Source organism: Suricata suricatta, chromosome 4, assembly GCF_006229205.1.
Source record: "Suricata suricatta isolate VVHF042 chromosome 4, meerkat_22Aug2017_6uvM2_HiC, whole genome shotgun sequence".
Lineage (NCBI taxonomy): Eukaryota > Metazoa > Chordata > Mammalia > Carnivora > Herpestidae > Suricata > Suricata suricatta.
In genome coordinates, this window is record NC_043703.1 from 141,182,656 (window position 1) to 141,197,858 (window position 15,203).

At 52.2% G+C, this 15,203-nt stretch overlaps 1 protein-coding gene across 3 annotated transcripts in view; it reads left to right on the forward strand.

Annotated features, from left to right (window-relative positions):
- The window catches only part of GALNT14 (polypeptide N-acetylgalactosaminyltransferase 14), a 208,002-nt gene that overhangs the window by 170,395 nt on the left and 22,404 nt on the right, over nucleotides 1-15,203 (forward strand). For 2 of the 3 annotated variants that reach the window (XM_029938005.1, XM_029938004.1), the window contains exons 7-9: nucleotides 6,110-6,197; nucleotides 6,907-6,991; nucleotides 10,284-10,387. In XM_029938005.1, the coding sequence (XP_029793865.1) occupies nucleotides 6,110-6,197; nucleotides 6,907-6,991; nucleotides 10,284-10,387 (277 nt within the window). Of the gene's footprint in view, nucleotides 1-6,073; nucleotides 6,198-6,906; nucleotides 6,992-10,283; nucleotides 10,388-15,203 lie in introns of all 3 variants that reach the window. The other variant, XM_029938003.1, reaches the window with a different exon arrangement.

Sequence of the window (15,203 nt, forward strand, 5' to 3'; positions counted from 1 at the left end):
ACCTCCCCTCTGGTAACCATCAGTGTGGTCCCTGTAGTTAAGAGTCTGTTCCCTGGTTTGTCTATCTTTTTTCCCTTTGTTTGTTTGTTTTTTTTCTTAAATTCCACATATGAGTGAAATTATATGATATTTGTCTCTTTCTAACTGGCTTATTTCGCTTAACATAATACACTCTAGATCTATCCACATGGTTGCAAATGGCAAGACTTCATTCTTTTTATGGCTGAGTAATATTCCATTGTATATACACCACATCTTTTTTTTTTAATGTTTATTTATTTTGCTCAAAGTGTGAGCAGGGCAGGGGTAGAAAGAAAGGGAGACACAGAATCGGAAGCAGGCTCCAACCTCTGAGCTGTCAGCACACAGCCCGACATGGGACTCGAACTCACAAACCGAAAGATCATGACCTGAGCCACAGTCGGACACCTAACCGACTGAGCCATCCAGGTGCCCCTACGCCACATCTTCTTTATCCATTCTTCAATCCATGGGCATTTGGGCTGCTTCCATAGTTTGCCTTTTGTATATAATGCTGCCATAAGAATTGGGGTGCATGTATCCCTTTAAATTGGTGTTTTTCATGTATTTTGGGGGTAAATACCTAGTAGTGTGATTACTGGATCATAGGGTAGTTCTATTTTTAACCTTTTGAGAAACCTGCATTCTCTTTTCCAGAGTGGCTGCACCAGTTTTCATTCCTACCAATAGTACTTGAGGGTTCCTATTGCTCCATATCCTCACCAACAATTGTTGTTTTGTGTGTTTTGAATTCTAGTCATTCTGACAGGTATGAGGTGATATCTCATTGTGGTTTTGATTTGCATGTCCCTGATGATAAAGTTGAACATCTTTTCATGTGTCTGTTGACCATCTGTCTGTCTTCTTTGGAAGACTGTCTCTCCAGGTCCTCTGCCCATTTTTCACTTGATTGGGTTTTTTGGGTTTTTTTGGTGTTGAGTTTTAAAGTTTTTTATATATTTTGAATCCTCGCCCTGTATCAGGGAGGTCATTTGCAAATATCTTCTCCCATTCAGTAGCTTGTCTTTTAGTTCTGTTGATTGTTTCCTTTGCTCTGCAGAAGCTTTTTATTTTGATGTCCTTCCAATAGTTTATTTTTGCTTTTGTTTTCCTTGCCTCGGGAGACATATCTAGAAGAAAGTTGCTATGTCCAGTGTCAGAGAAATTACTGCCTGAATACCACATTTTGTTTATTCATTCCTCTGCTAATGGACATTTGGGATGTTTCCATCTTTTTACTATTGTGAATAGTGCTGCTCTGAACATTAGTATGCAAGTTTGAATGCCAACTTCTAATTCTTTGGGGCGATACCAAAGAGTGGAATTGTGGGATAATGTGGCAATTCAGTGTTTGACCTACAGGACCCACCCCAACCCCTCCCCGCCAAGGCTGAGGTAGCTTTTCAGGATATGTTAGGAGGCCTTGCTTTCCTCAGACAACTTTAATGAACCCTTTCCACCCCAGTGCCTGTGACGCCATCACAGAAGCCCTCTCTGAAAAATGCTCCCATTTCTGCATCCCTGGTCAGCCTTATCTCCTCCTCCTGTGTGTGAGTGCTCCTTGCCACCCAGTGCTCCTCTGTAGGAGTAACTTGGCCCCAAATAGAGCTCATCCTACCATCCACGCTCCTGATCCCCACCACTGTCTGACCTAAAGCTTTGGGAGCAGGGGACTGACTGGTCAGACAAACCTGAGGCCGTAGTGTGGCTTTGCCCCTCACAGGGCGCCACACCAGCCTCCTTGGGCTGCAGAGGCTTTCACCAGACCATGACTCTCATTGCTAGAACATTCCACAGAGACATCCCCTCAAGGACAGGGATGTGGGTGTGTGTCAGCCTGTGTTTCCACATGTCTTTGTCTTGTGTCTCATCTCAGAGTAAAACGTGATTTGGTCTTGTGAGTGGAAGTGGAATTTTAAGCTGTAATTGGAGTTGGGGATTTTCAAAAATAGAAAGAGATAAGGGAGAGGCCGGGTTTGGGCTGTCAGAAGCCGTCCTCAGCTGGTCTTTTCCACAAGGAACTCTCTTGTGTCCCGTCTCCTTCCTTCAGCTACATGATGATACTTGAAACAAGCCCAGGTTGGTTTTAATTCTTTTTAACAGAAGCCTCTTTCTCCCCATTCCTCATCTACATATCTCTTCGGTAGGAAGAAAGATTTTAAGAAATTTCAATCCCTGTAGCATTTGGTAAATTTATATAAATAATGGCTTACATATGCTTCAAAGCCTTTCACACCCCTCCCTCTCTTCTTCCATCCAAAAGCCCTGTTAGGAAGGCAAGACGGTTTTGCAAATAATAATTTGTCTTTACTTTGTAAATGAAGAAACAGTTCCTTAGTGTGTGCTGATTTGCTTAAGGCGACACATATTCTAATGTTTTTTGGTTTGTTTTTTTTTTATTTTTTGAGAGAAAGAGAGAGACCGTGTGAACAGGGGAAGGTCAGAGAGAGAAGGAGACACAGAATCTGAAGATAGCTCCAGGCTCTGAGCTGTCAGCACAGAGCCTGACGTGGGGCTCGAACCCACGAATGGTGAGATCATGACCTGAGCCAAAGTCGAACGCTTAACCAACTGAGCCACCCAGGCACCCCTGGCAACATGTATTCTAGACGGCAGAGCCAGAATAAGAACGCATGTCTCCTGTCACCCCTTCCTTCTCCCCCAGCCTACCCTAGAGGCCCTGTCTTCATAACCCTCCAGTGCCCATTCCCCGCCTTCCCTAGACTGTGCAGCCTTATCCGTCTTGGTACCTTCCACCATTCCTGACTGTAAGCGGTGCTTAGTGAAGCTTGTTCACCAAATGAGCTGCTGATCTCTCTGGTTTTCCGAGTACTCATTCACAATGGAGTTTTAGTTGCATGAATGTGTGGAGGAAGGAGAGGTGTACTGCTCAGGTGATCGATGGCCATTGGCTGGTGCCTTCAGCCTCTGTCATTGCTGCCAATGGATTTGGGGGGAGGGGAAGGAGACGGGGTGCAGTCCGTGGGTCTGCCAGCCATTCCTCCAGCTGCCTGCTTAAGCTGACCTGGAGGTCTAGCCGTAAAGACCAGCCTCCTGGAGCTCACAGGTCGCCGGCACCTGTGGTAGCTCTGGGTCTCTTCACGGGAAGTCCTTCCATTTTTCTCCGCTGCGACTGACCCATCTGATTTGCTACCAGCCATTGACATAGTTTCCTCAGAGGGAGTTAACAGACAGCAGGACCTCCAGTCAATGCTGACGGAACACCTGCTGCCCAGCAGGCTGTGGGCTAAAGCAGAGGGCTATGGAAGTGGAGCAGTTACTGACCACTGGGGTCACTCAGAGAGGTTTATGTCCTGACTATAAGGGTCACCTATGAATTCCCCTGCAGCCTCTTTGTAAGGACATGGCTTCACACAGCACTTAGCCCCAAGCCTCCCTCATTACCCACCTGGTCCCATGACACTAAGCAGCCACCACATATGAACTGCAATAGGAATAATAGAAGGGCAGAAGCCCTCAGAACTTACAGGGCAGGGCACTAGAGCTGATGCACCCTGGAGGCAGAGCCCCTGGGTGGCTTCTGGGAAAGGCTGTGACCCAGGCAAGCAACCAGCATTTTCTTTTGCCTTTCAGTTTCCCAACATTGAGGAGAGATTTGACAAACCAGGATTGCAGTGGGAGAGTTCCCAGACCACCCTCAGGTTCAATAATTCACCAGAAGGACTTGGAACTTAGCAAGGCTGTTACAGTCACAGTTATTTGTTGAGTGTAACAAATGGAAACAGGTTAAACCCAGCAGTGGGAAAGGTGCGTAGAGAGGTCCAGGCACAAGCTTCCAGCTCACCTCCCCCAGTGGGGTTGTCCAGACGGCATTACTTCTCCCAGCAGGGATGTATGACATGTGCAGAGCATTTCAGTACAGGAAGTCCACCCAAACCTTGGCATCTGGCCTTTTTGTTGGGGGTCAGTCACATAGATATGGCTGACCCCCCCCCCATGGTCTCCATGCCCCTAAAGGTCAGGTTGAGTTGACACCACACAGCCCAAGGCCCTTATCATAAGGCACACTATTAGCATAGACTGTCTGAGATATCTCAAGTCAGACAGACTCTAGACAGAGTCACTTGTGTAGGCAGGGCGTTCTGAGGGCTTAAGAGTTACCGCCCAGAAGCTGGGCAAGGGCCACACATATCTCTGGGCAAGATAAATCCTCTGCTGGACCAGCATTTAGCTAAGGACTTCGTGAAGCTGCAGAGACCCAAATGCTCAACAAGCAAAGGCAAAATGAGGACTTTGTCAGACTCACAGAAGAAGTTCAGTCTTGGAACTCCCACAAACACGCCTGAATTCAAGTCACAAGAATGCCTTTGGGGTTGTGTCTGTCGGGAGGTGTTGGTGTGAACGGCCATCCATGTGCCTGCAGTGCATATCCACGCACAGAGCTGCACAGTGACAGGGCCCGTGTGGTGCCTGGAGAGCGGTGGCAGCTGGGCAGGTGCTGCGTCGACTGTGGAAGAAGTATCTGTGTGCGTCCCAGAGGTAGAAGCGGTGCACTGGAAATGAGCGATGCTCTGGAAATAGGCATTTCTTTCCATGTGGGCCACGTGGCTTCCAAGGGACCTTGTCACTGTCAGGATGAATCACATGTGGACGCTGAGGGCTAGATGAAGTCCGTGAAAATAAAAGCAGACACCCAGTGAGTCTGAGCTTAAAATAAGGAGACAGCCTCATCTGGGACAGAGATGGACCTAGGAAATTAAATGGCAACCAGGAGAAGCAGAGGTTCCTGCCTGTGCTGGCCAGTGGTGGTGGCCACGGAGTCTTGGTGACAGGGTCTCGCCTGGTTGGCCTGGGGACCTGCCGGCTCTCCCGGGCTGCCTGACCCCTGTCTGGCCATGGAGTCTCCATGTCTGTGTTCACATCTCCTTCCCACTGCCCCCAGCGTCCCCTCCTACAAGCCAGGTCCAGGGTGTTCACACAGAGCAGGAAAGACTTTAAAAATATAGGCAGCACTTTGACAGCCTCCAGGAACTGGTGACTCCGGATTGCATATTTTGAGAGCATGTCCTGGATGACTTTGATGCCTCTAGACAGGGTGGCCTGAGGGATGTGGCACACAATGAAGCCAGAAAGTGAGGTACAGGCCAAGTTTTGATGGTCCTGAATGCCGGGCTAAGGAGTTTGAACCCTGCCTTGCAGGCAGTTCAGGTTTTTAGCTATTGAGCCACAAAGTAAGATTTTCCACACTGTACTGACAACTTCACCAGCCACCAAAGGGAAGAGAGTGGAAAGGGGGGGTCGCCAGACGTGAGGGAGAAGGGGAGGTGGGAGGCACTCAGCAGAGCAGTTTCAGTTAGAATTGACAGGACTGATCCGGGCCATGGGCAGAGGCAAAGCTTCCTACTTTGTGCTGGGGAGAGAGAGGGTTACACGATGGTTCTGTTAGCAGAAATAGACAACCGAGGGAAAGGAGCGTGTTTGGGGAGAAGATGGTGAAGCCAGCCCTGAAAGCCCTCGAGGAGTCCACGTGGAGGTGGCCTATGGCACACTGAGTCTGGAAGCAAGGGGCTAAGTCAGGGCTGGAGACACCGATCTGTGAACGTCCCAAGTGACACCGGACGTCAGGAGTCTCTGGAGATGCTATTTGTAAACGTAGGCCTAGGATGAAAATATTTGGAAATTCCAAAATGCTCTTCCTATGGATGTGTGGCTTTGTTACACGGGACTGCAGGTGGAGGTCACCTTCCCAGCTGGCTGTGGCCTCTGCCTCCTGAGGGCCCACTGAGGGCAAAGGACTTGTAGATCCTTCTTCTTCCTGCCTGTCCCTTACTCTGGGTGCATCCCTCTCCAGCGGCCCCCGCCATGTCCCCACCATGCTCAGATGTCGGCTGTGGCTGAGAAGGACCCCAGGAGTCAGAGAAAGGCTCTTAGCATTTTAGGGACTGGATCTAGAGAGCGCCCAGTGCCCCATTTTATAGATGAGAAAACTAAGACCCGAGGATGCCAGTGCTGACTCAAGGCCACAAAACCAGCCTGGCATTACCAGGGCGAGGCCCTAGCAGGCTCACTGATTCCCAGCCTGGCTCCCCAGCCCCACAGACTGAGCCCGCAGTCTGCTGTCTTCCAGGACTACACGCGGGTGGTGTGCCCCGTGATCGACATTATCAGCCTGGACAACTTCAACTACATCGAGTCTGCCGCGGAGCTCAGAGGCGGTGAGTAGGGCCAGCGCCGCTCCCCAGCGGGGACTTGCCGCTCCTCCTAGTGGTCTGTCTGTGTCCAGTTCTGAGTTCTGTGAGGCCAGTAACTCCAGTGCAGCTTTACCGCTGAGACCGCAAGTGGAACGTCCAGGGGAACGTGGAGGATTCCAGCCTGGGAGCCCTGGCTCTGATGTGGACTTGCTCTGGGACCTGAGAACAGGAGGGAGGCAAGGTCCCCCTAGGTCGGTGGGGCCTGACTTTTGCTGGTACCTCAGTGCTGGACACCATGTGCTCTCTGAGGCCCACCAAGGTTCTGTTCAGGGCCTAGTGCTGGTGCCCCAAACCTGATTTGAGCTGATTCAGCCCCTGAAAACAACCTGCTGGCACCTTCCCAATGCTGCTGGCCAAGGGCCATGCCCATAACTACCCATCCTGTCCCCTTGGGCTCTGTTGAAACGGATTCTATCGTCTGCCCTTTATCCCCTAATATCCCCTAATTGAGCCTCTGACCAGGGCAAAGATGGCCCAACAGAGGAGGCTCCGAGAGGCAGTAGGAGGTAGAGAAAGAGAACCAGTGAGAGGGCCATCCAGGTGCCTTCTTGCCCATCAGCCTGGGACCAGCTTCCCCGGCTGTGTTTGTGAGCTTCCAGATAAGGGACGTGTTGTGCAAGTTCTACAGGTACCCGTGAGACCCCAAGTCAACCAACTCGGTGCTGTCTTCCAGGCTTTGACTGGAGCCTCCACTTCCAATGGGAGCAGCTCTCCCCAGAGCAGAAGGCTCGGCGCCTGGACCCCACTGAGCCCATCAGGTAAGTCAGGGCAGGGGCAGATCCCTCCCCACTCGGTCCTACCCACTGCTGCATGGTGTAAGAGGCATTTCATGTTAGATGCTCAGGATTGGGCAGGGACCAAGAGAACCCTTGCCAGGCCAGCCCCACCCTCTCCTTACATCAGGAGTTTCTGTCTTCAAGGAGACTGCTCCTGAGGGGACAGGGCCCTGGTAGGGCCTGTGTGAGGAGCTGCCAGTGTCGTCCTTCCCTCACATGCGCCATGTGCTTATACCTCCCGTGAAATATTGGAGAGTCCCAGATGGTCTTGGTTGAGCCTCTGACCAGGGCAGAGATGGTCTCTTAGGGCAGAGCAGAGCCACCAGGCAGGATTCAGCCCAGGAAAGGTCAGGTCAGCAGTGCTGTAAGTGGAGGCTGATCTCGAGGCCTGGTCACTGCTGCTTATTAACAAACACGTCTGGGGGCACCTGGGTGGCTCAGTCAGCTAGACATCTGACTTCAGCTCAGGTCACGATCTCACAGTTCGTGAGTTTGAGCCCTGCATCAGGCTCTGTGCTATCAGTGTGGAGCTCGCTTTGATCCTCTGTCTCCCTCTATCCCTGCCCCTCCCTAACTTGCTTGCTCTCTCTCTCTCAAAATAAAATATATACAAACAAACAAAAACACGTCTGCTGTGTCCTGTGTGAGAATGAGATGGTGGCATCAACTCCAGGTTCTTTTGCAGGCATTCTCTCTTCAGGCCCCTGCTGTGACTCACAGCGGGTGGTGGCAAGATGGCTGCCTGGGGTCCAGGGCCTGTCAGGGGGCTGGGGGTAGAACAGAGCATGGTGTCCACTATTGGGGGGCGGGGGGCTTTGTGTTCAGCATTGGGAGTGGTGTGGACTTCCTACCTAAGACTGGTGCACACGTCCCAGACGTGTTGGGGATCTCCAAACTGACACCTGTCTGCTTCAGGGGGGGCATCAGTAGGATAAGAAGTGCTTGGAGAAGGCAGACAAGGCCACCGGGAAGCAGTGCCTTTGGCCAGTGACTTGGGATGCCCCACATTCTTCATGGGCATCTCTGAATCTCTGGACCAGCCATATAGTAAACGTTTGGTCATTTGCACTGAATTAACTTAAGAACTTAGGTCAGATCAAGAACCAAGGAGCTATGAAGAGCCAAATGGGGACGTTCCAGAGAGACATGTGTGTTTAGAAGAACTCTACCAGGGACCTCTGTCTCACCTACCTGCCGGTCCCTCCCCCCACCTCCTCCAGTCATCATGATCTGGAGTGATGCCAAGAGGGAGATTGGAGCCAGATGGCATGCTGGCTAATGCCTTTTATTTCTTTCTTTCTTCCTTCCTTCCTTCCCTCCCTCCTTTCTTCCTTCTTTTCTTTCTTTTCCTTCCTTCCTTCCTTCCCTCCCTCTCTTTCTTTCTTTCCTTCCTTGTTTCTTGTGTTTATTTATTTTGAGAGAGAGTACACATGTGAGCTGGGGCAGGGCAGAGACAAAGAGACAGAGAGAGAGAGAGAGAGACAATCCAAAGCAGGCTCTGCACTATTAGTGCAGAGCCCGATGAGGGGCTTGACCCCACGAACCTTGAGAGCATGACCTGAGCCGAGATCAGATGCTTCACCAACTGAGCCACCCAGGTGTCCTCCACCCTTTATTTCTAAAGGGACTGTAGAACCTTCTTCCCACACGGAGCTCCATGCAGCACACATCAGCTTCTCGGCTAGTCACCAGTGGCAGCACCTGGTGTGGCAGTGGACCGCATCAAGGACGAAGAGGGTGGTGCAGCCACCTCTTTCTGTTAACCTTCTCTGTCCCAGTGGTGGGGTTCTTAGGGTGGGCTCTCTTCTTGTGGGAATCTCTCTGCTCCCAGAATGAGTTTCCCAGGATTAGGCCAGTTCTCAGGGAATCGCAGGGGTGGGGGATGGGGGGGCGTGGCTTTGAGAGACCTGGTTTCTGGACTTCTTCCATCAATTACCCAACATGGGCAAAAACTGCCTTGGCCCTCAGGACGCACTGCATGAGGGGCCAGGTCCCTGAGGGCTTACCCACGTCTCCCAGCTGCTGATCCTTATAGATACACACCCCGATACTTGCTGGGTTATTTGGTTGGACTCTGCTGTCCTTGCCTGTCTTCCTCTGCAACCTTTCCTTTCCCAGTGGCTTCTCTGGCTTCTCTCTCAGGCACCAGAACCTGGGGAGGTAGGGTGGGACCCCAAGGGAAAAGATGAAGATGAGGGTGTATTAGTTCGTTGGGGGTCCTGCAGCAAAGTACCGCACACAGAGTGGCTTATCGGCAGCAATGTATTGCCTCGCAGGTCTGGAGGCTTAAAGTCCAAAATCAAGGTGTGGACAGGGTTGTTTCCTTCTGAGGGCAATGCCAGCCTCTCTCTGGCTTTCAGAGAGCTCTCTTCTCCGTATCTTTTCACATTATGTGCTCTCTGTCCACGTCTGTCTCTCTGGCTCCGTGTTTCCTTTTTATAAGGGCACCAGTCACATGGAATTCGGGTTCACCCTAATGTCCTCATTTCAACTTCTATAGAGACTCTCTCCTTAAATAAGGTCATATTCTGAGGTAGTGGGGGTTAAGACCCCAATATAGGTGATATAACCCCTAACAGCAGGGTAAGGAGAGAAGAAAAGGGTGGAACCCAGTCTCAAGAAGTGGATGTGCTGGGTTTTTTGGGGTTTGGGTTTTTTTTAATGTTTGTTTATTTTTGAGAGAGAGAGAAACAGACTATGAGCAGGGAAGGGGCAGAGGGAGAGGGAGACACAGAATCCAAAGCAGGTGCCAGGCTCTGAGCTGTCAGCACAGAGCCCAAGGCGAAACTCGAACTCACGAACCATGAGATCATGACCTGAGCTGAAGTTGGATGCTTAACGAACTGAGCCACCCAGGTGCCCCAGGATGTGCTGTTAACAGGTGCTGCCTCAGTCCTCCTTTCCTGCCTGGTCAGTGACCCACTACCCAGGCTCCCAATAGAGGAAGCCCCCCCCCCCCAAGAGTGCCACACTAGACAGAGCCTGTGTGGCGAGGCTGGCAGAGGATCCCCAGAACAGCAGTGTTCTGAGCAGGCCCCAGTTCCCCAACAGAAGGCATCCTGATGAGTAAATTAGCCTGTCCATGAGGCGGGGAGACTTAACATTAAAAGGAAAAACTCGAGAGTGTGTTCTTGTTTTAGGTAATGATGCATTGGCCCTTGTAAAGAGGAAGAGAAATGGGGAGAAAATAGTACTGAGTTCCACACTGCCAGGGCAGACGAATGTGACGGTGGTCTCTCTCCCATAACCCCCTCCCTTCCTTCCAAATGCATAGGACTCCGATCATCGCTGGAGGGCTCTTCGTGATGGACAAATCCTGGTTCGAATACTTGGGGAAATATGATACGGACATGGACATCTGGGGTGGAGAGAACTTTGGTGAGTCACTGTCTCTGTGTCCTGGGGCCGGTGGCATCTCTGTGTCCTGGAACCACATGTACCTGGGTGAGGGCCTGGGAGGGGGTGATAAGTCAGTCCTGGAGGGCAAGGCCAGTGGTGGTCATCAGGAGGGTGGAGGTAACAAGGCAATTCTCCGTGGGGCTGCACGGATGCTGAGCACCAGGAAAGGGTTAGGGTTAGGGTTAGGGTTAGGGTTAGGGTTAGGGGCAAGTTGAGATGCAAAAGCCAGGAAGACCAAGGAGGAACACCAAGCTGGAGACTCAGAGGCAGGCTTGAGCTGGGAGCTCTGAACTTGGGGATTTGGGGGTAGAAGGAGCCTGAGGATGAAGAGGGTTGACAGTGACCCTGTAACATTTGGGGAACATCTGTTGGCTGCTCTGTGCACACAGCACTCAGCACCCAGTTAATGAAGAGGGTCTGGGGTCGTCGCTTCAGAAGCCCAGGAGCATCTGGCCCTTGTCATTTAGTGAGAGAGAAGAGAGTGAGGGTGAAAGGGATCACAGGCGCCCAAACTGTACAGATGTGCCTGGCTGGCATGAGGTCGCGTTCTCCAGCTCCAGGAGAAAGAGCAGTCTGGCACCCACTCACGTAGCCGGTAACACTGAGGGAGCCTACAGCTGCGACAGGAGGGTGCTTCTCAAGGTTATTGTGAAAATCCATGGAGCTGGGTCTGTAAAACTCCCAGAGCCATCTGGGCACAGCAAGTGTTGGCTTCCTTTCCCTGCTCCCAACAGGCAGGACCCAGGGGGTGATGAGAATATGGGTGGCTCATAGGCAGGGATTCGGGCCTGTTTCGTCCCCAGCTGTCTCCAGTGCCTACAGTAATTGCCACCTCGAGGGTGGCTTCGGTAACTACTTGTTGAGGAAAGCCCTGGAGAAGAGGAAGGGGCCAGCGTGTCACCCGGGAGCATTGGGCACAGGCTCACGGAGCGGTGACATGGCCTGAGAATGAATGACCCGTGGGCTTCGTCCAGGCGTTTAGCAGTAACCCCATGCATTGTCTGCTGCCAGTGTTTTCTCCTGTCCCTGCCTCCAGAGTGTTTTATGGCTTTCTTCCTCAGTCACTAAGAGTTATTTTCCGGGAATTTATTGCTCCTGGCCTGACCCACAGCATTTGTTCTCCCAAACTGGGCTGTGTAGAGAAATCCATCGGAAGTGTACATCTCTTGCCATCGGGGACCACGTTAGAAGCTCCACAAATGAGCAGAAAACCCCAGATCCATGAACCAAACTGCCTCCCCTTCCTGGAACAGCACGGGAAAATAAATCTGGCATGGGTTTGAGATCAGCCGCGCCTACATGGGCCCAGGAGAACTCGGAACCGAGTAGACCCTTGTTGAGCACAATGGGGACGAGATTTCGGTCTTTCTGGGCAGTCCAGAGCCCAGGCCATCCTGCCACTCAAGGCACCTCTCGTGTTCCTTCGCGATGGGCTCCGGCCTTTCCTGCTACAATCAAACGAATCCTTCCTACAGCACTTTTGATAGACATCCTGTCTCTGCTCAGATGCCACGTGTGACAGTGCGTTCACTGCTCCACAGTTCGGCACGTTCTCTCGTTGTGAGTTTTTGTGTTAAGTTGTTAGAAAATTCTCCTGGGTTGAAACCCATCTCCCTTTAGCCTCTGTCTGTTGGGACCTGTTCTGCACTCCCTTGAACCTTACAAAGTGAGTGTGAGCCTTCCTCCACGTGGCAGTCACATTGGGATTCAGGCAGCACATTATTTTTAATGATGGCATGTTCTGGTCCAACCTTCCAGTACCTTCTGTTTATAGCAATGGTGACACACATCTGCTCACATCAAGTGGCAATCTCAGCTAGATGCTTCTCGGTCGTGGGACGTTAACAAGTGCTGATTCCAGTAGGCAAGTGGGGAGGGGCTTCTGAGGACGAGGTGTGGGAGAGGCATTTTACAATCCAACACAAAATTTTTTAAACCACAGAAAAGCACGACAGACAGCTATCTGAGGAAACGCTGTTTTCTCCCACCCCGGCATCCTGTTATGTTATAGACGGCTCTCAGCATGTTGAAAGCCATTTCTGGATTTTTTTTTAAAGCATTTTATATGCCAGAAGACGCAAGGTTTCTCCAACGGTGCATATGTCACAAGGAGCACTCCAGCTCTGCTGGCAAGCATAGGTAGGCACATGCGTACATGAGGGTGGGCATTTGGAAGAGCCCGTCAGGATGGGGGTGATGATCAGGAGTTTAGTGGGGTCAGGGAACACTCTAAGCTTCAGGGATGGTGCTGAGGGAAGGAATTCTGGCTCCAGGGTGTGGCAAGGGGGGCCTCCCCACCACATCCTGGGATCCACACCCCCAGCCTCATTCACATCCACCTCTTTCTCCATCCCCGGGACTATTCTGTTCTCCTCAAAGCCAGCCTCCCACTGGGCCAGAGAGCACTGAAATGCAGGTCTCTCCCACTTCAAAGACGCAGCAGCCACTGCGGCCGCTTCTTGTCCCAAGGACAAGGCCCACATCCCTCAGCCGAGTCCCTCCTGGTCTGTGCCCTCCTCTCCAGCCATCAGTCCAGAAGCAGCACCCTAACAGACCAGGCCCTCTGCAGTCACCCAGGCTCCCTCCTCTACCAAACGCGATTCCACCACACAACAGCTCTGGGGCAGCCTCCCCCAGGACCAGCACACCTTCCCTGCCCACCCTCTCGCTCTGTGCCCCTCAGCACCCAGTTCTCCACTCCACCGGGTGCAGGGCCCTCTCTGGATCATTCATTCATCCGTGCCTGCAACCTCCCTGCTGCTAAACCCGGGGCAAGGCAAGAGTCTGCCTCCAACCTCTAGTCCTCAAGGCCTAGAACACTGGAAACTGCTGGCTAACTGTGTTCCAAGCTGAGAGACTGGGAGCTTTCGAGCAGATTCTTCTCCAGAGCCCCCAGCAAGGAACGTGAGGTTCTCAAGCCTGGATCTGGGCCTTGGGAGGCCCTCAGCAGGGGGCCCACCAAACCCACACACCAGGTTTGTGTGTCCTTTGTTACAGCAGTGAAGGCGATGATTACCTTTCCCTGCTCTAATTAGATCAAGTTCATGCCCCTACCTGCCCTTCAGACTCAGGGGGGCAGCACCTGCCAGGGGGGAATTGTATCTGACCTGCTGGACTAGTTTATCCCTAGAACCTTCTCTTTCTGACTCTCCCTCTTCAGGCTGGATGGCTCAGGGTGAGCACAATGGCCTCATCTGAGGAGAGCAGCCGAGTCTGATGAAAAGTCCTCTTTCCCCGCAGCCGAGTCTGATGAAAAGTCCTCTTTCCCCGCAGACAGGGAACTAAGCTAAAGCTCGGTTCCATCTCTGGGCTGCTGTGCCAAAGCCCCATGCCCAGGTGAAGTCCCCCAGGACCATCCTTTCCCACTGCCCCCAAACTCGTCTACCAGGGCCCAGCAGAGAGGACACAGGTGGCTTTTTGTCGTAGGGATTATGGAAAGATAAACATGACACCTTGGTATTTGCAGTTGTACAGCTGGTGGGCCAGTGGGTAGTACTCGCAGAAGCTTGGGGGCCTGGGTGCAGCGAGATGGTCCCAGATGGTATGAAGTGTGGCTTTGTGGACCAGAAGATGATCTCTACTCAACTCCATGCATTCATTAAAAAGTAATAACCTGGGAGGTCCTGAGAACTTAAAGATCATTAAAAGGAAAGGTCTATACGGCCACATTTACATGTGGGGACTTAATGGAGAACGCGGTAGCCAGGTAGGTGCCCCCGCTGCTCACTCCACTCCCTTTGTCCCGAGCAGGTTTCCCTTGGCCAAAGGTAGAATGGTTCATGCTGCCGTGTGTACAATGCACGTCTATATATGATACGTGCGGCTCCACGTAAAGCAGGATCATTGTAGTCAGCAGAGAGTGTGTCTATAACTCCCTCCATCTTTGTGTAGAAGCCTGACTATGAAATGCAATTGGAACTTGGTGGGTCTGGCTGAGCAGTGGTGTACAGACAGCTGTGGTTTGTTGTCTGGGGAGAAAGCATCCCCTTTCCCACCCAGCCAGTCATGGGCTTGTCAAGCAGATGCGGGTCTGGGGGGGGGGGGGCGTGAGTACCTGGTAAGACGACCAGTGGGTTGATGAGACGGAAAGAAAGAGGTGAGGATGGAGGGTGGGAAGGGCAGCTGGCCCTCGAGTATGGATCTGCTGTCTAAAGAAAATAAGATCCCAGCGCCCCCAATGAGGGTGGAATAATTACACGTCTCCCTGCCTGGAATTCAAAGTGGATTAGGGCCTGCGTGACATTCATCACGGGGGGAGATGGTGCCGGCGCTGACTCAGCGAGAACCCCCTACAGATTCCCTACAGCGTCTCTCTGCTCCATCCTCCTCGCTGAGGAAAGTGATGACTCTGCAGGAGCCACAGACGCAGAAAGCGGAGGGTCTAGACAGTGCCTGGAGGGCCCGCTGCCCCACGCCTCAGTCCATGGCGCTTCTGATGCACGAACCCCCGCTGCATGGGGCCTCTGGGTTACAAGACATTGCCAGGTGTCTGCACATATCTGCACGGATGGTTATCCTGAGGTCAGTGGTGTAGACAAGGACAGGGCAGCTCCACGTCCTGGGTGCTAAACACCCCACCCAGTACCCCTGTGGAGCATCACACTAATGTGCAGGCTCCAGGCTGCACCACTCAGGCTGCCCGGCTCCGGGATCAGCACAGCAGTGCAGGTCAGGCCCCGTGTCTCCCATTACCCCAGCTGCAACACTCAAGATTCCAGAGCAGAGAAGTGTTACCGTATCTCAGGCCGCAGGCGCCTATGGGCAGCATCAGCTGGACCAAAGGGGCGCGAAGACA